The sequence below is a fragment of the Melanotaenia boesemani genome, chromosome 20 (genome assembly GCF_017639745.1).
Source record: "Melanotaenia boesemani isolate fMelBoe1 chromosome 20, fMelBoe1.pri, whole genome shotgun sequence".
In the NCBI taxonomy this organism is placed as follows: domain Eukaryota; kingdom Metazoa; phylum Chordata; class Actinopteri; order Atheriniformes; family Melanotaeniidae; genus Melanotaenia; species Melanotaenia boesemani.
Window position 1 is genome coordinate 18,468,514 of NC_055701.1, and position 23,374 is coordinate 18,491,887.

Here is a 23,374-nt window from a genome sequence, read left to right on the forward strand (position 1 = left end):
AATAACCAAAAAAACAGAAGAAGAAATTAAAAACAATTGAGATTTGTTAACTTTCTTGAGACTGAAAATTATGAGACCTGAGTCGCGGAAAGTAGCAGAGACTGGATTATTCAGTGAAAGTGACTGGTTCAGAGTCCTTCCCATCAATTAAGCGGAGGCGGGGGGCTGAGGGCAAAAAAGAAAAAAAAAGAAAAAAAAAAAAGGGAGAGACAGAGACAGACCAGGGACGGGAAGAGGGGGAAACGACTAGCGACTGTGTGGGAAGACAGAGGGAGAGGAGGGGCTTAAAAAGTATGAACTTGTGTATGATTTAGCTGCAGGAAACATTAAGAAGGGGAACGACTGCAAACAGGACGTGGTGCTTTCATTTCTTTTTATTTAAGGCGTCAGTAAGGACGAGCTGCTCTTCTTACTTCTCCCAGGGTGACTTTTTGCCCACCGGTCACACTTTTTTCTACTGATCTCCCTCAGTTCGGAGACTTGTTAAAAAAATCCGCACCTTCAACTTGTGCTGTTTTTCTCTCTCTGCTGTGCGTAATTTGTGTCTTGGATCGAAAAGACGGCGACAGCACAACAACACGAGGACTCGGAATCCCCTCAGAAGATAACAGTAACCATTGGAAAAATGAAAACCCTCTTGGATTTCTGCTTAATTTTCCTCACGCTGCACACTCCCGGCGTGCTGTCCTTGTCCACACGTAAGTTACGCATAGATGTCAATCGATGCGCAAAGTCACGGTCTTGCTGGGGAGTTGAGTTGGGTTGGGGTACATGGGTTTTCTTTCTGCTCCTAAGATCTGTTCCGTCCATGTGTCAGCAGAGGAAATAAATGTAAACAGCCCCGTGTGTCACTGTCCTGCTCTGGTATGTTTGAGTTTCGAGGTGGACCTGTTACAGAAACCGGATATTGGCTATATTAAAGATATTTGGGATTTTATAGGGTAGTAGTCAGTATTTATATTTTAGAAACAGTACAAGCCCTGATAAGTGTTTTGGGTCTTTTAGGAGGTTTTACAGTAAAAAAAAAAAAAGTACAAGTTAAACTCTAAAGGACCACAGTATACGGTTTAAATTGGAAGATGACCATAAAAAGATATGTAAAACGTTTTTCCACTGCAAGATAACAGATTCTCCGTCAAGTTACATTATATTAAAAGAGCTCCTATTGGATCCTGGTCAATTTAAGAAAAATACAAATGCCACTTTGTCTATTTGGCAGCTTCTGTTATTGATGTGCTCCTGCTACAGTTGTATTGGTTTTATCCCTGCAGAGAGAGCTCATCTCCCAGGAGGCTGGATTTCAACAAGTCAGGCCATAATTCGTTTAACACATGGAGAGGATGGGGGCTTTACAACCGCATCAAAAGAGTGACATCATTTGCTCGGGTTTTGGAGAATGTTAACCATCAGCTTAATGCACAGTAACATAAATAACTCAGTTATGTTCGTTTCACCCACTAAGTGGCTGGATTAGGTTTTATGGTGAGCTCAGCTGCAAACATCAGCTTCTCAGAGAGGATCTCCTGTTATTCATCCTATTTGAGGGGCACTAATAAAAGAAAGTATCGTTTTAGGGACTTAAAGGGGAAAACAGGTCTTTATCGTAAACTTCTCTTCGATTTACTGCAGTCTAAATTGTCATTATTGTTTTATTCACTGGAATAATGGACAGTGCTTCCCTTTCACACAGTGTTGTGGTATACAGATGCCACTGAAGTAAACAGTTTAAATGTGGAATGTTTTCCCCCTAACATATAATTAGTTTTTATTGCAGCCTATAACTTCTTAGAGTTTAGGCATTCTCTTAAAGAATAATGAGATGATTATGTTGGATCTGATCATTTAATGCCAAAATAAAAACCAACTAAAGCTTCCCTTAGACCTGAAATTAAGTTTAAGCAAACCATATTTGCTGTTTTTCCTGCCTGTGCTTGTCCTTATCTGACTTGACAATTACCTCTACGCTTTCCAGGTAAAGTTAAGTTAAACACCCAATTTGAGAATCTGTGAGAGGAAAAAAAAACATATAACATCTGCTGCTGTTTCCTCAACCTCTTTGCAGATGACGCTGCATGGTTCATTGTCGCTAAATGTTGCATGACTTTTTCAACCCAGCTCATCTGCACCGGCCCCTCAAAAAGCTCCACATGTATGTCTTTTGTAAAGTAGACAGAAGAAAGTATAGGCTTTCTTTCAGCTCTTGCATGGATGACTGATGAATAAACATTTCTTTAGAGGAAAAGGGGGAGTGTCATGTACCTTTGAAGACTGACAGCAAAAAGTCCATTTGAGTCCACCACAGAATAGATAATCGGCCACTCGAGACCTCTGAAGTAGTCTGTACTCATAAAACAAAAGTTGAAACATATTCCACTTTTCAGCTTGAACTCCATCTTCCACCATCACTGGTTGAACTCATCCCCTGCTCTGATGAGAGTTGGGCTTAAAGCAGCCACAGCCTCTCCAAACAAATAATATTTTACAAGCCATTTCCTTTAGTGAGCGTGTCGAGCAGAGACAATAAACAGCAGTAATTGTGTCTCACTGCAGTGTTTGAACTGTGAAAGAAGGGGTGTTATAAGGCTTCACACCCCGCTCCAGGGCAAAGTCCCGTCCTCAGCGCCTGGAATACATAAACACTGATTGTTATTCAGCTGTAGCTGCATATTGTTGGCTAATCACAGCAGCCTTTAGTCCACTGTATCCAATGACAAAGACAAACAGCCTCTGTTCATTGGTTTGTTTGTGTTCATGTGTGTGCATAAATGTGTAGAAGTGTTGTGTCAAGACTCAGGAGGAGGTTATGATATTAACGCTGGAGCGGAGTTACAGCTGAATTGATGTCTTCAAAGGCAGCAGCTCCATAAAAGACCACACAGAGTCTGTCAGCGTAAGGTGGCTGGCAGCTGAATAGACGTGGCCCCGGGCGCAGATTTGTAGTGGTCTGACAAAGTGTTGATGCTGTCACTCGCTAGCTGTTTAATCACTTCCACACAGAAATCGTTTTACATGGTTTCACATTTATGTCTACTTAGATGAAACCCTTTTTTCCCTTTTTTTTTTCTTTTTTTAGAAATCCTTCTTGCTTTAGAATATAACCTCTTTTCTTCACATCTGTTCAGTTCTTTTAATGTTATGTTCACCTGTGAGATGAAAAGCTCCTCTATTTAATATTTGGGTGTCAGATATGATAATTTGATAAAAAGCATAACCATTTATGCACTCACATACTTTCTTTAGCTGTCAACAGGATTAAAACCTAAAAAGACAGACAAAAAATCAAATAGAAATTAATTGTAAAACAAATTAGATATACAGTCTTACACAGTAATGCAAAACAAGACACTTTTAAACAATGGCTAGTCTTCTTCTTTTTTTTTTTTTTTTCTTTTTTTACTAATTTTAACATGAGTAATGAACCTGTTGTTCTCCCAGAGTGTCAGATGTCAGAACATTTAGCACCTTAATGAGATACACTAAGTGTGTATATTTGCATTCTTAGATATTCTCTGGACTTTCTGCTTATGCTTATGAACAATTAAAAAGTCCTTATTTGAATGTTGGACTACAGAAGAAGAAAAGTCGCAGCTCTATGAATCATAACACATTTTTCTTCTTTTCAATTTCCTTTTGAAGTTTTATTAATTGTTCCACATCAAAACCCCTCTGTTTTTATGTGTGACAGGAAGAGGTCAGAATGATTTAAATGTTGGCGCATTCAGGGTTGACATGTTTACATCATTCTTAATGTTTGTCTCATGAGTAGCCAGCATGCTTTGGCTCTATCTTAAATGGTGCTGTGAAAGCGGTAGTGTTTTAGCTAATTCAATATGCTCATTTGCTTTTTACCAAAGAGAATGGAAGCTTTCCAGTTATCAAGTCAGTCACATCAAAAGACACAAAATAAAGCTTGTTTTTCTTTTTCCATGTTTCTATTGTCATACAGAAAGTTCAACTACTGACATTAGTCAAGTTCCAGTGGACGACAGGAAGCTTCCTGTTTAGTACTTAGCCACTCATCATCACAGTGAAGGCATGGACAAAGTTGAGTGGTGAGAATAAGATGGCAGTGTTATTGGTGACTGAGTAGACTATATGTAAGTAAGATAGATACATGACTGTACGTAATGTGAGCAGATGTTACCTAAAGTTAATAAAAGTTATCTAATGTTTTCCCTGTTTGGTCTGCATAGTCGAGGGTTCCAGTGTTGTAAGCTATGGCCTGCAGCAATTGTAGCCAAATTTGAATGCTGAAATGAAATTGAGAATGAGACAGTGCCACGCATGACAAACCAACCAAGACACCCCAGCTGAGGCTCCCCTACATTCAGTGCAGTGCCTGACCTGACCATGGATGAGGCTGCAGAAGTGTGTGAGCATGGATGCCAGCTAAGCTCCTGAAGGATTAGGGCCCAGTTGGACCGAGTGAGTTCCTTACTAACAATTAACGCTAAGAGGAAAAAAGGTAAAAACAGTGCAATGACAGGTGTGTTAACTGAGTCAGGAAGCTATCAAAATGCAAGTAAATACACCCTGAAAAATGATTTCTTTCACATCTTTGAAAGACGTGAAGAAGGCCTTTAAACTTTCAAAAATAAACCAGGATCAGACATTAGGAAATTCACTTTATGACCAAAAACAACAGGTATTAAACACACAAGATCAAACACTTAAATAAGATTTTAGTCTAGGAAACGGGTTTAAAATTGAAGCAGTAATCACAAAAGCACCCTCAATGTCTGGAGTTACTGACTAGGGTTAGATGGATAGTTCCAGCAGAAAATGGCATGTTTGTTATTTCATCCTCAGCCACACATTATTACATCTGGAGTGCTTCTTAATAGCAGAATGCATCTTTTTTTTTAGGTAATTAGCTCAAACTTTAGACCAGTTACCATCAGAAAATATACTCATGACATCAACTGTCTTCCATTCTCCAGATGTAGCAATTATCTACCCCCAGGACCCAGTGCTTCGCATGGGGTCCAACCTGACCGCCAGCTGCTGGGTCCACCCTGACCTCGGTGTCCATGCCAGCTCGCTGTTCTGGACGCTAAACGGTCAACAGCTGCCAAGCTCCCTCTACAGAGTTCTGAGCCCGACCAACCTTAGCGTGACGCTGGCTGGACTCAATGCCTCAAGGCAAACGTCTGGTGACAACCTCGTCTGTCACAACCACAAGGGACACATATTGGCTGGCTCCTGTCTTTATGTTGGGAGTAAGTTAAAGTCTAACATGTAAAATCTTAGAACTTTATATGTCTTTGTGTAATGTGTCTGTATCTGTATCAGCTTCACTGTGAGATGCTGTTGAAGTTTTGCAAATGCTTGATAGATTAAGAACTGAAAGGAGTAACACCCTGAAGGGATACTGTAAGTGGAATGAAAAGGAAATGGGAATAAAAGGGATCAACAAGGAAGCAGTGTGCAGATTGTCCCTGTACAGTTGTAGCAGTATTTTATGTTTAGTATTGCTGCCTTCAGACCCAGTGAGAGGCCTCAGTGAGTGTCACTGACGCTTTGACCACCTGTGTGGTCCATTACTCGCACTATCACTCATAGGATATGGGCTTGACATTTAACTCACAAACACACATTTGTACTTACATATTTATGAGGACAAGCATTAATGTCTACACTTTACAGAACTTGCTAATGTAGTGTCTTATCTAGATTAAATATGGTCTTATAGTCACCATGTGAAATTTTGTCTTGTACTCATTGGAAATGTTTTAAAGCCAATAGATTATGAATAGCATTTTTGCTTCCCTGAAATATCCAAGTTAGCCTGTCTTAGTTTGACATGAAGAAAAGATTTCTCCAAGATTTAGGGTCATTACTTTAAATTTGTCAGGCAAAGTGAAGGTAGTCCATGCTAAGATGAAATTCAGCATAAATTACACAAATTGATGTTTGTACTGACTGAAAAGATAACAGTTGTTAACTCGGTTCGTAAAAAGCTTAGCAGGAAATTTAGCTACATGCATATTGTGGTTAGCTAAAGTAATCTGACTGGTGGCACCAGCAAAAATACTTCCTGGTCAGGATATAATACCACTCTGAACACTAAACTAACACTTTTAAAATATACATTAGTAGTTTTGCTAGCATGTATGTCAAATTTGCTGTAGCAATGTAACTGTGTGTGTGTAGGAACACACCAGCAATGCTAACATTTGACAGGGTAATGTTTGCTATTGGATGTTTGAAATCTTAATTTAGAAATTATGAGTAGTCGAAAGAACAGGCAAAAAAACAGATTAAGAAGGAAAGAAAACAAGATTATACAAACCACTTGAAATAGCTACCCAGCGGTTTTTCAGTTATTTTTTACTTTGAAACTATGATGGATGTTAAGTATTTTGTCTTCAGAATATCTTAAATGTACCTCCAGATTTATTGAAACCTCACAATCATCACATTGTTTACAGTTTCTTTCAACATCTGATTAGTTCTTTAAAGATGTTTCTGCATTGTCAGATATTGCTGAGTCATATTTATACCGATTTAGCAATAAAAGCTGTGCATTCGTAAAAATAATCATTAACTTTCAGATATTTAACATGTATGAATTTATATTTGTCTTCAGATAAATAGAAGTACATAACCACAATTTTTACTTTTTTTTTTCTTTGCACGTTTGCTTCCTTTTTTTTGCACATCCCACACAGAGACAAATACATGACTGTGTAAGATGATGAGATGAAAAATGATGTTTGACGAGACACAAAAATGCAACCATGATAGACCATGTGTGTGAATTTTTACAGACACACACTTAGGCTCAGAGAAAAAGTGGGGATCTTAATCTCTGTGTGACATTGGTGTTGAGGACCCTGTGTTCTGAGAGATGAAGAATGTTGGCGGGGATCCCAAGTCTGACCAAATCAGACAGTGCACACACAGAAATACACACTCACATTCACACAGATACACACAGACCAATTAAGAAAAGAACAAAAAAGGAAAGAAAAAAAGCAATTTCTGAGAAACAGCATGAATGATGAATTACACTCTGGAGGATGAGGCTGAAGTAAAGACTAGAAGCAACTCTATACCCTCACTGACCTCTAATTTATTTATTTATTTATTTTTTTGTAATCTCTACTGCTTCCTCTACTCCTTCTTGCTCCTCTTCATCTTTGCCTGTTCTGCCACCAATTTCCCTCATCTTCTGTCTCTCCTCCACATTGTGTCCCAGTGCCTCCAGAGAAGCCGGTCAATCTGACCTGTTGGTCCAGGAACACCAAAGACCTGACTTGCAGCTGGGCTCCTGGAGGAAAAGGAGAGACTAATATCAGTACACAGTACAAACTCAAGTACAAACTTAGGTATTTATACACAATGCATGCAAACACACATTGCAGTCCTTCACTTCAGTTTTAGCTTTGTCATTATATATTTGACTTAATCAGAATGTATTTAGTTTTTGCATGTTCATCTTGGCCTTGGAAGTGGTGTTTGGTTGCTTATGAAGCCTTACCTGCTTTTAAAGTCACTGTTCTTATGCTTTGACATGACAGAAATAGAGGGAAAAGTCAATTAAGAGAAGTAGCCTCTGCAATGACATATGTTAACAAAGTGACATATGTTAACAAAGTAAGCAAAAAACAAATGTAAACTGACTTCAAGTGGATAAATCAAGACTAGTGAGTCCTCTACAATGTCTTTGGTCAAAATCAACATATTTCAAGGTAAAAAATTCTCAAATGCTCTAAAAAACAAACCAAACCAATCCTGAGATGGAAACCAAAGAAATGGCCTTATTTTTCTGGCACTAGATAATCTTTACATAATAACATTGCTTGTAGCTGCAGCTTGTAGCCATTATTGCACACTCCTCAGCCTCCCTGGTAAGGTCTATTCAGGGGTGCTGGAGAGGAGGGTCCGTCAGATAGTCGAACCTCGGATTGAGGAGGAGCAGTGTGGTTTTCATCCCGGTCGTGGAACAGTGGACCAGCTCTACACCCTCTTCAGGGTGTTTGAGGGGGCATGGGAGTTTGCCCAACCAATCTACATGTGCTTTGTGGACTTGGAGAAGGCATTTGACCTTGTCCCCCGGGGACTCTTGTGGGGGGTACTCCGGGAGTATGGAGTGCCGGACCCGCTTGTACGAGCTGTCCGGTCCCTGTACGACCAGTGTCAGAGCTTGGTCTGCATTGAGAATCAGAATCGTTTCTAGTGCGGGTTGGACTCCGCCAAGGCTGCCCTTTGCCCGGAAAGAGGCCCCGGGGAAGACCCAGGAAACGCTGGACGGACTACATCTCTTGGCTGGTCTGAGAACGCCTCGGGATCGCTCCGGATAAGTTGGTGAATGTGGCCGGGGAGAGGGAAGTCTGGGTTTCCCTGCTTAGGCAGCTGCCCCCGCAACCCAACTCCGGATAAGCGGAAGAAAAAGGATGAATGGCTGGATGGATGGATGGATGGATATATGGAATTAATGCGCTTTTTAAAAAAGGCTTCCGATGTAATGTAAGATTTTAAAAATAATGAAATAAGCAATTTAAAAACACCAAATTGTAAACAACTCAAAATGCTGTATCTCAGAGTGCCAACTCGAAAGATTTTATGGAAATTGGACGTGGATTTAATAAAAAATAAATTTGCCTGAAAAATTGTTATCAGTAACATTTTAAACCGGATTTCTATTTGATGATCCTTTTTCAAATATATAAAACGATTTCTATAGTTGTTTCAGCAATTTTTGCTCTCCTGACAGATGGTACGGTACAGAGAAAGAGTGTGTGGATTACACTCATACTCAGCCGTACTCCTGCAGCATCACCCAGGACCTGCATCTCTTCACACCCTACGAGATCTGGGTGGAGGCCTCCAACCAGCTGGGTCAGGCTACTGCTGATGTCATCACCCTTGACATCCTAGACGTTGGTAAATATGAGAAGAAACTTTGATCCTTTTACTGTTCTGATATCTTAGATCTTTGTGTCAGTGTGACCTTAAAAGCATTTTGGGCTTGTGAGAACCAGTTTTGACTACTTGTGGGGTGGGGCTGTACAACTTTTTTGCGTGGTTGGGAACTGATAATTGAAGCTAACACAGGTTACGGGGTAAAGTTAGGCAGGTGGTTAGAAATTGATCAATGAGGCTGAGACTGAACATGTGGATGATAGCCAGTATTACTTGGACTTGGTCAGGTACTAGCCACTAACTGCTACCTGTGGGAAGATGAAATGGCTGGCCCAGTTTTGTATATATTTCCTATTACTTATTGAGGGAGAATGTGTAAAATAATGACCATGTGTGTTTTTTTCATGGCAACAACACAGACGAATTTTTAGGAGATTAATCAGAGCTCAGTTGGTTTATAACATTTATTATCAGTCCACAGTTCATTTTCTCAGTTGAGCTAGCTAGCTTACTTTAGCTTAGCATTAACGATGTAAGGAAAGCTATTAGCTTGACAGAATTTAAAAGTGTGCCCCCCAGCAACCTAACAAATATCAATTAACAAGTTGTATCATGTTTTTAAAGCCATACAAAAGAGATGGTGCAACAACAGGTTGTGGTTTGACATCTGGGCTTACTTGGCAAATTTTCTTAGCCAGCAGCAGTTTGCACAGAACCATTTGTCTAAGGACATTTTTGACAAATATGAGTGGTCGTAATGTTTAAATAAATTTTTTTTTTTTTTTTTTTTTTTTTAAGAAGTTAATTTAGAAGTGGCTTCTTTGACTATAGTTTGCCACAAGATTTTCTGGAAACTCACTAAATTACTGCTCAAAAGGTGTCATTTTTATAGATTTATAGACAGCTCCCTCAATATATGTTTTTAAAACTTCACCAAAGCACAAAGTTACTGATTGTTTGACATCTGGTGACTGCAGAGGCTATTTATGTACAGAGAATTCATTTCCAAGAAAACAATCATTTTTGTGACATGGTGCATTTATTCCGCTTAAGTCATCTGTAGAACATAAACTCCACTCACAAGGGGAAACTATCAGCAACAATACTTGCGTGGGTTTTGGCATTTAACAGAAGTCCAAAGTGTGCCAAAAAAAAAAAAAAAAAAATCCACTACAGCACCAGCAGTTGCCCATATTGCTGATACAAGGAGTCAGATAAATGCTCACATTGTTTACATCCCCTAAGATGCCATTCTTGGTGAACTTGTACCCAGAAGACCCCCCCTGCTCTTAGCTGACAGGACATTTAATTCTTTCCTGCTGTAGCTTTTCTGGCATAAGGTGCTACTTACTTTGTGTTCAACGATGTTCCTCACTGGCTGAACAAGTGGTTATTTAAGTTACTATTATCATTTTAACAGCTGGAACTGTCCTGGTTGCCCCTCTGTGATCTCCGCCATTAAAATATTTTTCTTTGGAAATCCTGGACTGTTTTTTGTTTGTACGGAAAAATCCCAACAGTTCAGCTTCTAAAACATTGAGTCCAGTTTCCCTGGCACAAACAAACACACCATGTTCATAGTCATGCAAAGTTAATTTTTTTCTCCTTTTCAGTTCTTGATTTGAACTTCATCCGAGCTCCTTGACCACGACAACATGTCCAGACATAAGATTTGCTTTAATAGGCAGTTGAGCTGCTGTGCAGAACAATGTAGCTTGTTTAGTACTTAGAGGGTTAACAAAAAGGAAGACTGTAAGAAAAGAGGTTGATTCTTTGCCATCATGTTGTGACGCCCTTTATTTATCTTGTTATTGACCATATTCTAAATAGCTTTAGCTTTGGTATGTTGAGCACCACATCATATTGATAGGAACTGACTGGTATTACCTTTTAAAGCTTTGTTATGTGGTCCGTTGCCTAGCTTAGTGTAGTTAAGGCAAACAGAGCATGCAACAAGATCAGATTCACTTGCTATGCCAGACGTAAATGCACACACTCGTATACGCATGTATGCACACACCTGAGTATGCATAGGTTTGATTTGACGGGTATCTCCCCCTATAGTGTCCTAAGATGACTTGTTATGAGTTGACGCCATTTAAATAACTGAAAAAATTTGTCTCTTTTGACAAGCTCATTTTCTCTTTACTCATGCTCACTGGACACACACACACACACACACACATAGAGAAACACATACACACACAGATTGTTGGAATGTTCCAGGCTGATCCTTGAACCTAATCCTGTCTCCAAGGCGGCTTCAAACCCTGAAGCCTGTGGAGTTTGGGCTTTGAGGCTTTAAGATTTGGACCTGAAATAATACAACCTGATTAGCTTGGAATTCTTCACCTGGTTCTCACCGTTAGCGGTTTCCAAATGGGGATGGGAAAATGTCCTGAAAGAATATTGAGTTTCAGAGGTGGACATGCCACTGGCGAGGAAACAAGCGTCCATCAAACTGTAATCCTTTTCTTCTTGCTAATGTATGCAAGCACACACCTGTTTACACACCCCGAGGGCAGGGCAAGGCCTTGTATAGAAAAAAAACGGGCAGAGAGAGTGTGGGAGATTTCTGGATTTTCGTGTATGAGTGTGGGTGTTTTTGTCTGAGTCTGGGAGACCCAGCCTTCCCCTTCATTGAAGCAATTTCTAAACACAAGCAGGCCATAAAGAAACCACACCTGCGTCGAGCTGCCGTGAGTCACTCACATCTACAGTCATGTCTCTTCAGCTATTGAAGGCAAGGTGGGAACACCTACAGTTTTTCTACATTCCTCAGCTTCAGGGAGATGTAAGAACTTGGGGGACTAGAGGAAACTTGTATTGCTGTTTGGCTCTGACATGATGACGTTTTGAGAGTGGAGAGTGACACGACATATATTAACAATGATTCATCGGTAATTTGTCACGTCTCATTGATTTTTATTTTTGAAACGCAAGAGCGGGGGTAGAGGGGGGAGGGAGGCGTTTACATTAAATGCTGCGATGCAGCACATTCCAGTGAGGGTTGTGTAAAGGTGTGTGGAGATGTGTTAACTTGTGCTTGAGGCTAAATTAAAAAGAAAAGAAAAAAAAAACATGGCGCACTTCATAATTGTTTGCAGGTTGTTAGGCTTCATTTACAGTTTGCAAGATTTGGAATTATTCCTACTTCAGGTTATAAAGACTGATATTTTCTGGAAGAAAGTATGGCAAGAATTTATCTTTTGATATTCCCATTTTCAATATATTTAACTGAGTTAAGTAGATTCTCATCTTTCATAACTGTTCATAATAGTGTTGCTGTTATTGTAAGATTCTGTGTTGTATTGGTCTACGAATCTAACAAATAGCTTAGAAAGGCAGCACATTTATGACATTTTATGTTAAATATTTAATTCAAGGTCAAATTTAATGTAGACTTCATTTCTCTTACTTGTCCAAAATAACCTGTGAAATTGTTTGAACTGTCCAGCAATCAATACCACTGACACAAAACTGAAAATACTTATTTTAATGCAGTGAAAGAAACTGTGCTGTTTTCTACTGTGCTGTTTAAAATGTGCACCCTAGCATTACAGAAGTAGGAGCCCTTTGTAATGTTTATTAGCTGTACTGTGCAAAATTTTATGTATTGCAGGGACATTGAGCAAAGGGTGCAGAATTTATTGAAATGCACAATGCATTTAATTAATTTGTTGATCAATTTCTGCACAATTTAAGTACAGTTTTAAAAGGAAAAATGAGTTTGTACAGTTTAAACCAGCTCAAAAGTCTATAAAGACATTTCTACCTTTATTCTTCAACACTGCCTGAAACCAAGTGTTAATGGTTTTCTTCTTAAAGAACTTTAAAACTTTACTTTGGTTGTCATTTCTCATCCAACAGTGCTTAAAAATCTTGAGGTCCAGGTTATGGTAATCTGTATAAATCACTGTATTCCTCAGCCTTTTCTGTCCATTTCCTTTTCTTAAGAACAGCTTTTCGACAACCCTCCCATCCATAAAGACCAATTCTGATGAGGCTTTAGCAAATATTTGATGGATCAACTTGAGATTCAAAGCCATTTTTTGAGGGGTGTGCTACTGCTTCTTTTGTCCAGTTTCCTTAAATTTTTAAGGCCCCACTGAAAACCATGTCAAGATATGTCAAGTTTCAACTAATAGCTCTTTCGAAATCATCTTGGTGATGCAAACTATCAAACTATTATAGCTTTGGCATTTTTGTAGGTGCAACTAAAATAATGGGAACAAATAAAATGTTATTATTGGCTAAGTTTTTGTGCAAACACAACACCGGTTCTATTCAAATCTTTTTAAAGTAAGTAAAGTTGTCTATCTTATACTTGAATGATTCATAGGTCAGTATTATGTAAGTAACAAACAACATTAACATTTAATTAAAAACATTAAAAGCCCTTCAGAACATCTGGAGAACTATTGCTCAAGATAATGATGCAATAATAAAGCAACACTTTTCCCTTTAAAATGTTAAAATCAAGAAGTAAAGGTTATTTAGTTATCCAACACCCCAGTAGAAGGTCTAAATGACTGCTACTTTGGACACTTTTACCCTGTAAAACAAAGGGAGAGTGATGGGAACCTGAGACTTAGTATTAGATCACTGTAGGTTATAAGACTGAGAAATACAGAACCAGGACAAAAAAGTTAAAACAGTCAACTTCAAAAACAGAGAATTTTCAAGGGTAAACAAATAAAGCTCAGATTAATCTTTTATAACTGTTGACAAAAAACGTGAATTTAACATGAAAAGGTTTATTTAACCTAATGTCACAATTCATAAATTATAATAAAAAAAAATCCCTTCCCTTTTTTCTGCTTTCAGGTTTGGTGTGATTAGGCTGGATAGTCAGGCTTTCTTTTTTCTGCCCTTTTGTTCTTTAAACAGCACAACTTGCCACCTTTAGATTCACTTCCTAAATCCTGGAGATCAGAAAAACAAAACTTTTTAAATTCTTGTGCGAGCGTTCACTTTTTCTCTCTACTAATTTTTCCCATCTTCACTCCCCCACCCCAGGGTTGTCTGAGTTTGTTTACTTGTAAAGGATGACATTTTAAAAGGGAACTGAAGTTGATATTGAAATGATCCCAATAGCCTAAAACAAAACATGAGTAAGGTTAAAGTAATGGTCTGTCACTGCATGTTTGTTTGTCAAAGAGATAATTGTTGTCAGATGAAAAAGCCTCCACCAGCTCACACAAGTCAACCCTTCAGAAACTAGAAGGCACCCAGAGACCGCAAACCTCCCCGATGCTGAACAATCCTTCATTATGCTGCGCTAAACATAGACTTCATTTCTGCACCTTTACACTAGAACTGAGAGGCTTCCTTTACCCCTCAAACACAGGTAAAGGGGGAATAAAATGATGATTTAGTGTCAGTCTTTAAACTGCAGTACTTTTCACCTTATTGATTTGATTTAGTTGCCCCCATACTTTACTCTTTCACTGCTTTCAGGTTGCACCAGACAGTATAATCTTGGTATAAATTTAATGAGATTCAAATACAGCTGCAGGAAGTCTATTTTATATGCTTATTTTTAGGTTATAATGCAGCAACAAAATCAAACATTTCTAATTATTATAATTGTTTGAACCTTCATATTCACATTAAAGTATCAAAACCTAAAAAAAACATAATACAGTATCTGAGTTTTGATTTCAACCTGTTTGTATACTTCCAACATAAAAAGTTAATGATCAAAAAGGATATTTCTGAAAACATTAACACTGATATCCCAGAATAGTAAAGCCACGCTACTGATTTTTGGATGATTTTTGCACTTTGTCACCCCCTAACAGAGTCTTAATTTGGCATCTGTTTTGCATCCTGTCTCTTGTCTGAGCTCTTTCTAGTCAGTAAAAGTCCATCTGATGTTGACTCTTATCCTATCTCTTGGTATGTCACGTTCTCTTGCTTCCTCCGATAATGTCCTCTTGCATTTCTTTGCTGAATAGGCCATGTTGCACATTCAAAATATGCCATTTTCTTGATATCCAGTTGTTGCTATGTATGACGTGGTGCCTTAAAACAATGCAGCCGTAATGTGATCCCCTGGGCTGAAAAAAAAAATAGTCAAGTGCAGTTTCTCAGTCTTGGGATGCTTCATAGAAACAGCGACTCCAGGAATGTAAATGTTGGTGTAGCATAAAAAAGCAGAGCGTTTAAACTTATGTAGTTTTTCACTGTTAAATGTGAAGGATAACATTTGTTTCTCAATTCAAAGTATAAAATCTAAACATATTTAATTTATGATTTTATAAACACTCAGTTTGCTAGTCTGTTATTTAAATATCTGCTTTGCCTCCTTTCCTACAGTGACCACAGATCCTCCGTCAGGTGTGGCTGTCAGTCGTGTTGGCCAGTTGGAGGACCAGCTTAGTGTTCGCTGGGAAGCACCGCCCGCCCTCAAAGACTTTCTGTTTCAGGCCAAGTATCAGATCCGTTACAGGCTGGAGGACAGCCAAGACTGGAAGGTAAAAAATACACAACTATAATGATATAAATCTGGTCTCTTTGTTACATGAAAAACAGACACATAACTGCATCACTGACCCAGCTGTTTAAGACCCTTAACTAGCCTGAGGCCATATGTAAAAAACACTTTAATCAATCAAGAATCTAGTCATGTTTTAATCTGATGTAAAACAGACCAAATTCGCTGCATACAAGTCTTTTATGAATGAAAAATACAGTGTGACGCCATCAGACAAGCAGATGCTTTGGAGAAAACGTTTTCTTTGGATTTTCCTGTAATTAAGGGAGAATTGCACTGTCGTAATATAAGCAAGTCTTTACTCGCAAAGTGGAAAAATAAAAGAGTGGGAGTGGAGAGGTGCGGCAGAAGGATGACACTGTTCGAAGGAGGAGAGAAGAGGCTGAAATCCAAGTGGCCTGAAGAGCTGATGGTAGAAACAAAGTGCCTCTGGACCAGCCCTAATCATGAGGTCATGCTAAGGAATGGAGGGATACATCTTAGCTGTTAATGTCTTCAATATGGCTGTAAAGACGCTCTGCTGTAACCTCTGCCTATTTGGCTTCCTTTACATCACATCATTAGCCCTCTGATGCCTGTAATTTCCATGTTCTGTTTTCTGTTGGAGTCCATCCTCACAAGTGTTTACAGACTGGATGCCAGAAAGAAAGTAGGGATTATTAGACAAGATTATTAACTGCAGCAGGCACATTTCTTTCTCTCTATTTCACAGTATTTGCCTGTTTCCAGTTTTGCCCTTTTTGCACGAGTACCTGTACATACTGCTTTGTGTGTGTGTCTCCTAGCATATGCAGCTCTGTAATAAATAACGGAGAACAGATTTTACCCAGCAGGCACAGTTACATTAAATCGTTTCATAAACATGCTGATCAGGAGCCACTAAACAATGTGGTGTTCATGCATGTTTCAGTCTGCACATAGTTTGTGGTTGAGTTTTCTGCATCTTGAGTCTGCCCTGTGTTTTAGTTTGTGCCCATTGGTATTTAATACTGTGGTCAGACCTCCAGCATTCAGCTCTTCAGTGTTTGTGTCCTCTCTTTGTTGTGTAGGTGATGGATGACGTTGGGAATCAGACATCATGTAGACTTGCTGGACTGAGACCTGGAACAGTGTATTTTGTCCAGGTATGCAGACTGTATGTGTATACTTGCATCCAGATGTACTATTAATGTCCTTGTTAATTAAGATATTTTCTGCAGGTTCGATGTAACCCTGTGGGCATCTACGGCTCTCGCAAAGCTGGGATCTGGAGCGAGTGGAGCCATCCCACAGCTGCTTCCACACCCCACAGCGGTGAGTACACTCACTGTCAGAGATTCACTCAGAAGGCCTTTTTCTGTTCTTGATCTCAGTTTCCAGGAGCATTTTGGTCCCTTAAGAGGCAATTTGTTGTTCAGAAATTAGGTTAGTATCATGGTGTACCTCGTATCCAGCAGTTCTCTGTGGCTGCCTCACAGAAGCAGAAGATGAGGATGTCAATCATCCAGATTGTGGTCTGTCTTATTGGCAGTTTTATTCATAGCAGATGCATTGATCTAACCAAATAAGAAATACTTGGACAACAATATCTAACAATTGCCATACCCAGCCAGATGTTATTATTTAATTGCAGTAAGTTGCAATAGAAAGAATTTATTGACAAAGAAATCAGAAAAAGAGCTCTTGTGCATCATGCCTTTCTGGATCTCAAGAGGTTGTTGCCTACGCAGACGGACAGTAACTGCTGTTATCATAAACTGACCGCAAAATAGACCACAGTTATGAAAACAAAAGCCTGTTCATAAAAACACACATTTTTCTGTGAAGGTTTTTACAAGGGACAGCTCGGGAAATAAAGATCAGGAAAAAGAGGAAAAAAATAGGTTCTCAGTTACTCTGAGAATCGAGTTCTTTTGATTTTTGTTTGCATCTGTTTTACATTAATGAAAGTGGTTTATCTGAACAGATTTATAAAGGCTTGATTATTTCATTTTTACCATAAAAGACAAAATGGAAGGAAAGAAAATGGCTGCTACACCCATGACTGAGAAGTGATTGCTACCTCTGCTGTACAGACTTAAATTATTCTCTTTTTTTACTTTATAAAATGTAAAGATAACAGCAAATTGTGCAATATGTATAGACATGAGAAAAACTAAATGTCTTTAGTGCACATCAAGTCATATATTTCATTCTTATTATACTACAGGTTCCTACTGCTTGTATAATTTTTAATCAAACAAGATCATAAGTATTGCTTGTTTTTCTTCTCACTGCTGACTCTGAGAGCTTTGCACAAAAATATTTATATGCACTTGTAACATCTGCAAGAGTACAAATGGAAAATAGATCAAACCTCCTGAATCTTGAATATCAAGTGTAGGCCAGCAGTTAATGTTCAGGCTTGACAATAAAAAGATTTTTGGTAATCTTAACAGTAATTTAAGAGTTTTCAACTTAAAAATGAAATGGCTTTCAAACCAGCTGAAAATGCTGATAACTTGTCTTGTACTTGGGAGCATAGACTAATTTCACATCTGGTAAATTGCTTTGATGAACTTTGAACATCAGTGATGCGGGATGGTGGGTGGTATCTTTTTAGGGTTGTGGAACTGACCAGTCAGAGCAGTTTGATGGTCTGGAGAAGTTGGCCTCTTTAGCTTCTTTATTTTGAATGAAACTTGTAAATATACAAAAGCAAATAGCATGCCTCTAGCTGTTTCACAGGAACTTTACCCTTCCTTAAACAAGAACAGGGTGCTGTTGTATTTTGTGTTATATGGACCCTAATTGCATGAAGTGTAAAAAGAGAAACCCTACAATTCAGCAGTTAGACACTGAGCTCACAACAGTGATAATAGCAGCAGAAATGGCTTCTTACTTTTTGTGAACACAGAAAAACTGTAGTTTCTTTTTTGTGTATGCTACAAAGGTGTTCATGCATGATATATGAGATAGTTTTTCTAAGTTTGATTGATGTTTACAATGTGTTCTGTCTGTCTGTAGAACAGGATTTTTTGTTTAGTTAAAGGAGTAATAATCTAATCTCCAATCAGTTGCTAAGTCATATATACATTTTTTTATGTTAAAGATGCACTATGTAACTTTCTGACCTTAAAACCCTGCATTCCGAACTCATTTGATGGCACACTGACATTTATTATGGACATTTCTGGAGCCATCGTTGCCCAGCAGCGTCCCGAGGCTGCAAAACCACACTTCCCAACTTTTTCTTCCTGGATGCTGCGTGAAGTTTTGCTTTATGCAACACATCACATGCTAGCAAGCGGACATAAACACACAGGCTGTTTGGAACACACACAGTGATTGATTCAGCAAAAAAACCTAAGAGGACATCATCAGAGGAAGAAAGGAAAAGAAAGACAGAAAGGTAAAGACAGGAGATAAGACAAAAAGACAGTCTTTTAATGTGTGGAGAGAGCTCACGGTACATGTAGGATGCAGATGGATGCTGAATTAGCCGTTGTTAGGGGGGGAAGCTGCAGAAGTTCCATAGTGCATCTTTAAGTATTGCATAAAATGTTACATTTACATAATAACATTTTTTTGCACATTTGCTGCAAAAATAGTAATTTTTGCTATAATTAACATCAGCTTAAGAAATAATTTATGATATTTAGTAAAATGTGACATAATTACCTCATTACCCTCCTTGTTTCGTCTTTCTGTAGAGCGTCTCATGTCGGGCTCCTGTGACCCAAAGTCTAGCGCAGACTCCAACTCCACCCTGCGTAGGGAGCTGAAGCAGTTCTTCGGCTGGGTGCGGAAACACGCCTACGGCTGCAGCAGCATGTCTATGAAGTTGTACGATCAGTGGAGGGTGCTGATGCAGAAATCCCACAAAACCCGCAACCAGGTAGGTAAGCATCGCTAATTCAGAAAAGCACCTGCAACCTTGTCCTGCACAAATGGACAAAAAGTGGAAATGATTCTATATCAGCTGATTTGTAACAAATTTTGTCTTCAATTTAGGTTCTCCAAGGGGATAAATCATAGCACATGCTGGTTTTACAAGCAAGAAAGAAAAGAACTGAGTGAGTTTTTGTCTATATGTGTGAATGAGAAAATTATAAAGACAATTTGCTTTACCCAAAATGTGTGGATACGAGCTTTGGCCGCAAGAGGAGATCCGAAGAAAACCTGTGGGATATTCTTCTCTTGTGCAACTTTTCCAGGCAGTATGAGCACTTGAGCACACAGGTGCAAATGGCTGAGATGGTTAATTCATCACGAACATCCTGGTATCATGGCTTTTCAAGAGAGGCCATGTGGACTACTTGCTTTTACAAACTACACTGTAGCATGAATATATTGGATATAAAGACATCTGACATGCATTTGATCAAATTTACAAAGAGGGGATCAAAACAAATCCAGTGTTGCTTAAGTATCTAAAAATGTTAAGTGACATTTTGAGGTTTCTCCACTGGATCCAAAGCACCATCTAGTGGCTGTTCAGCACCCATGGATTCTCCAGATGAAGCATTCAGTGAGGTCCCATTAAAAAAAACATAAGTTACTAATTATGATACAGTATTTCTAATTAATGGAAAATGTGCCAAACTGGTTCACCCAGCATTCATTTTCTTTCTGAGTGACAGTATGTGACTGATGACATAATGGTGTTTGTTTATGGAAACGTTTCACTGCCTTTATTTTTGTATTGAATTCTACCAGCATATTTAAAGTATAAAGTTAAGTTTTATAATTGTTAAATTATGTTTAGTTAGTAAAAACTGTACAATGACTGAAGTTGTTATCAATCTCTAATAGTGTTCCATAAAAATGCTGCCAAACACTCAGTTTGCAAGTTGGTTGTGTGTACACTACTTTGCTTTTTCATTCATTTTGTCCAAATTCATTTGTCATTATATATTATCTCCTGACATACAAAACCTCTGAAACTAAAAGAGGGTGCACTTTCTTTTTCACACAACTCAGAATTACTCTGTAAAAGTATACAAACATTTATAAGCATCAACAGTTGATCTTTATTACCCCCCTAATTATTATTGTTTGCTCCCAGCAGGTGCCGTCAGATGGCAAAGTCAGCACAAGAAGTTTAAAACACTCTTTTAACATGTTTAACATGTTTTTAACACTCAACCTTTTATATTTTATGGTAACAATTTTGTGCGACAATCAATTTTACCTTTTTTATATCTGAAAAGAACTAAATGAAAAACACATAGTGATTATAGGAAATTGTGCTCTATGCTTATTATAACTAATGTGTTCAGTACTCATAGCAAAATTAAGAATTACACTCCAAACCTGCAATATTTCAAATATTAAACTACTGAGGCCACTGAACTGAATTTAAATTAATTGAATGGTAATAGGCTCCACCCCCCCAAGACCCTGCACTAGAATGAGTGGGCATAGAAAATGAATATTAAACTGAATAATAGCTTATTAATTCCCCATTAAATTATTATTGCTGTATAAATTATTAAGGGAAACATAATAAATATATAGAATAACTAAATAAGTAAATAAAAATCACTTGATGAACTTGTTAGAACGCTGAAGTGTAGCAGAAAACAAGGAGTGTCTGATATTTCCAGACTGCCACGAATGCACCGTAGTGTTGTGTTTGTGGCTGAGCTGATGCTGTAACAAGCAGCATCAGCAGGTAACACAGGTGAAATCGATCTGTTGACAACATGGATGGAAACTCACAGCCAACGGGTCAATATAGGCAGATACACTATGTCACACACATCTAGGTTTACACCATCTGTTGTTTACATGCACTACATGCCAAAGTATATGACAATGTCATAAAATCATCCATATTATCCAAGACATCAGTGTTTGAAGGGAAAGTATAACTTGAGTAAAATAGCTGAGATGTAGCTGTATTTGAAGCATGTTGGTCTAAAGAGGCTTTTACCCATGAGAGCTCGACATAACATATTTGTCACATACAGTTTCTTAGACATTTTGCTTCAATTTATGGTATAAATTTTGCTTAAAATCCTGTTGAACACAATCAGATACCTGTCTTCTGTCCCCTAATAGATACCCAGAAGCAGAAAACCACATTGTAATATTTTTAAACTATCACATGGTAATAAATGGTAGAACCCCCCCCCCCAAAAAAAAAACGTAAATTCTTTTGTTAAATTTTGTTAAAGGGCCAAATAAAGACCTCATATTAAAAAAAATGACTTTTCTTACCAGTTTTTCTTGGGTCGGGCCTATATGGGTTACGGTCCTTTAAGTCTTGTTTAGAATCATCAATGTAAAGCAGGAAGTGCCGACTCTGCAGTGGCATCCGCATCAAAATCATAACATTTCTGTATTTGATCAAACGTGAAGTCAAATTGCATTAGTTTCTGCTAGTACCTGCTAATTAATAGAAATGCAAAGCAATAAAGAGCAAACAGTTCCTTCTTAGATCAAGGGTCCATTTCCTTCTAGTCCCATTACATTAGCAGTCCGTTGAGAACAAAGGTTCAGCTGCACATTCAAACCACCTACATGCAGTTGTTTTCTATTCCTGAAGTCAGGGAGGAAAAGGCTGATCTCCTTTCTAATTAGGAATAAAGTTGGCACAGCAAAATGGCTTTTCATCTATAGCCACATTTTTTACGTCAAAAGAGTTAAATTCTGATTACATGCTTTGCAGCACTGCATGTAAACACATTTGAATCTCTAATCAGAATGGCTTCAATCAGATTGAAAACATACTTCTTCATGTAAACTAAGCTACTGAATGACATTTTTGAACACCTCTCTCTGCAATGTTTGAGTGTTTATTGGGGAAATTTGAGACACTGGTTGTGTTTCCTGCCAGCACCCAGCCATTCAGCGAATTCATCTCCCTCTGGTGACACAGCAGAGTCTTGTTACTGCACCTGTGACCACTCAGTCACCGGCGCTTGAAATTTTAACCGGTGTGAAAGGTTTTTCTTGGTTATGGCTCTGCTCTCAAGGCTTTGCTTACCTCCATCTTAGCCAAAAGTAAATCCTTCTCCAAAGCTCTTCTGCCACGGTTGACACTTTTCAGATGATGTCTGGCAGCTAATCGATTTTCTGGGTGTAAATTTATTTTTGAGTCAAAGATTTCCCAGTCCATGAGATTACAATGAGAACTTTTCATGGGTCTTATAAAATGTTTCTTTATCAAAATTCAAAGCATACCAGACCAAAATGAATGTAACAACCTTACAGATTTTTTTTTTTTTTTTAATTATTAATAATAAATTCCAGTACTTTTTAGACAAGGGAGTACCAGTGGTGCTATCATCATTTATGTTAAAAAATGTAGTTAGAGAATAACAAAAATATGTAATACTGCATTAATGTATGAGAAAATATGTTAGAAAAGATTTAATTCCTCTTCAAATCTTGCAAATTAGAGACAAAATAGCTTCAAGTAACTGCAGTTGTAATACAGTAAGTACTTATACCGATCTGACTGTATTGAGTAAATTAATACAAGCTGGTTGATATTTATTGCTCAACAGTCCATTGTATTCATTACAGCAATTCTCAAGTTGTTAAATGTCCACCTGCAACTGAAGACCAGTGTAAGTTTTTTCATTTTTAATAGCATGGAAGTAATAGCTGTTACTTACAGCATGCATACTGGAGTGGAGGAGTTCCCACGTATCCATCAGTGAGGTAACCTAATGCCTTGGAGTAGGATGACACATCCTATTCCATATTTATTAATGCATATTGGCTGCTGGCATGATTAGCGATACAGTACTTAAAGAGTGATTCAGATAAGCATCTTCCAGTGAATGAACATGTTGTGTGGATCTGCAGTACTTTGTTCTTTAATAAACTTTTTTTGTTTTTGATGAGGAGGATTTGGCTCCAAACAAACTTAATTTTATTTTCTGACTCTTGAATTTTTATGTTGCATTGGTGCTGAGTGGACCTACAAAAGAAAAAAAAAAAAAAAGAAGAAATGTGGAGTAAGTTTGGCCGTTTCAAGGCCATGGTCAAGATAGGATTTCTTTACCTCATGGTTATAAATAATTCAACCTGAGG

At 38.2% G+C, this 23,374-nt stretch overlaps 1 protein-coding gene across 2 annotated transcripts; it reads left to right on the forward strand.

Annotated features, from left to right (window-relative positions):
• Positions 1–241: 241 nt before the first annotated feature.
• crlf1a (cytokine receptor-like factor 1a) lies at positions 242–20,180 on the forward strand. Of its 2 annotated transcripts, none has more exons than XM_041972941.1 (9): positions 242–698; positions 4,941–5,219; positions 7,202–7,331; positions 8,720–8,889; positions 15,190–15,347; positions 16,417–16,491; positions 16,567–16,660; positions 19,039–19,227; positions 19,340–20,180. In XM_041972941.1, the coding sequence occupies exons 1-9, from the start codon at positions 626–628 to the stop codon at positions 19,354–19,356; spliced, it is 1,185 nt and encodes a 394-aa protein (XP_041828875.1). In that variant the 5' UTR covers positions 242–625; the 3' UTR covers positions 19,357–20,180. The 2 variants fall into 2 exon arrangements, with proteins under 2 accessions (XP_041828875.1, XP_041828874.1); XM_041972940.1 differs by having other exon boundaries at positions 19,039–19,223.
• Positions 20,181–23,374: the final 3,194 nt, after the last annotated feature.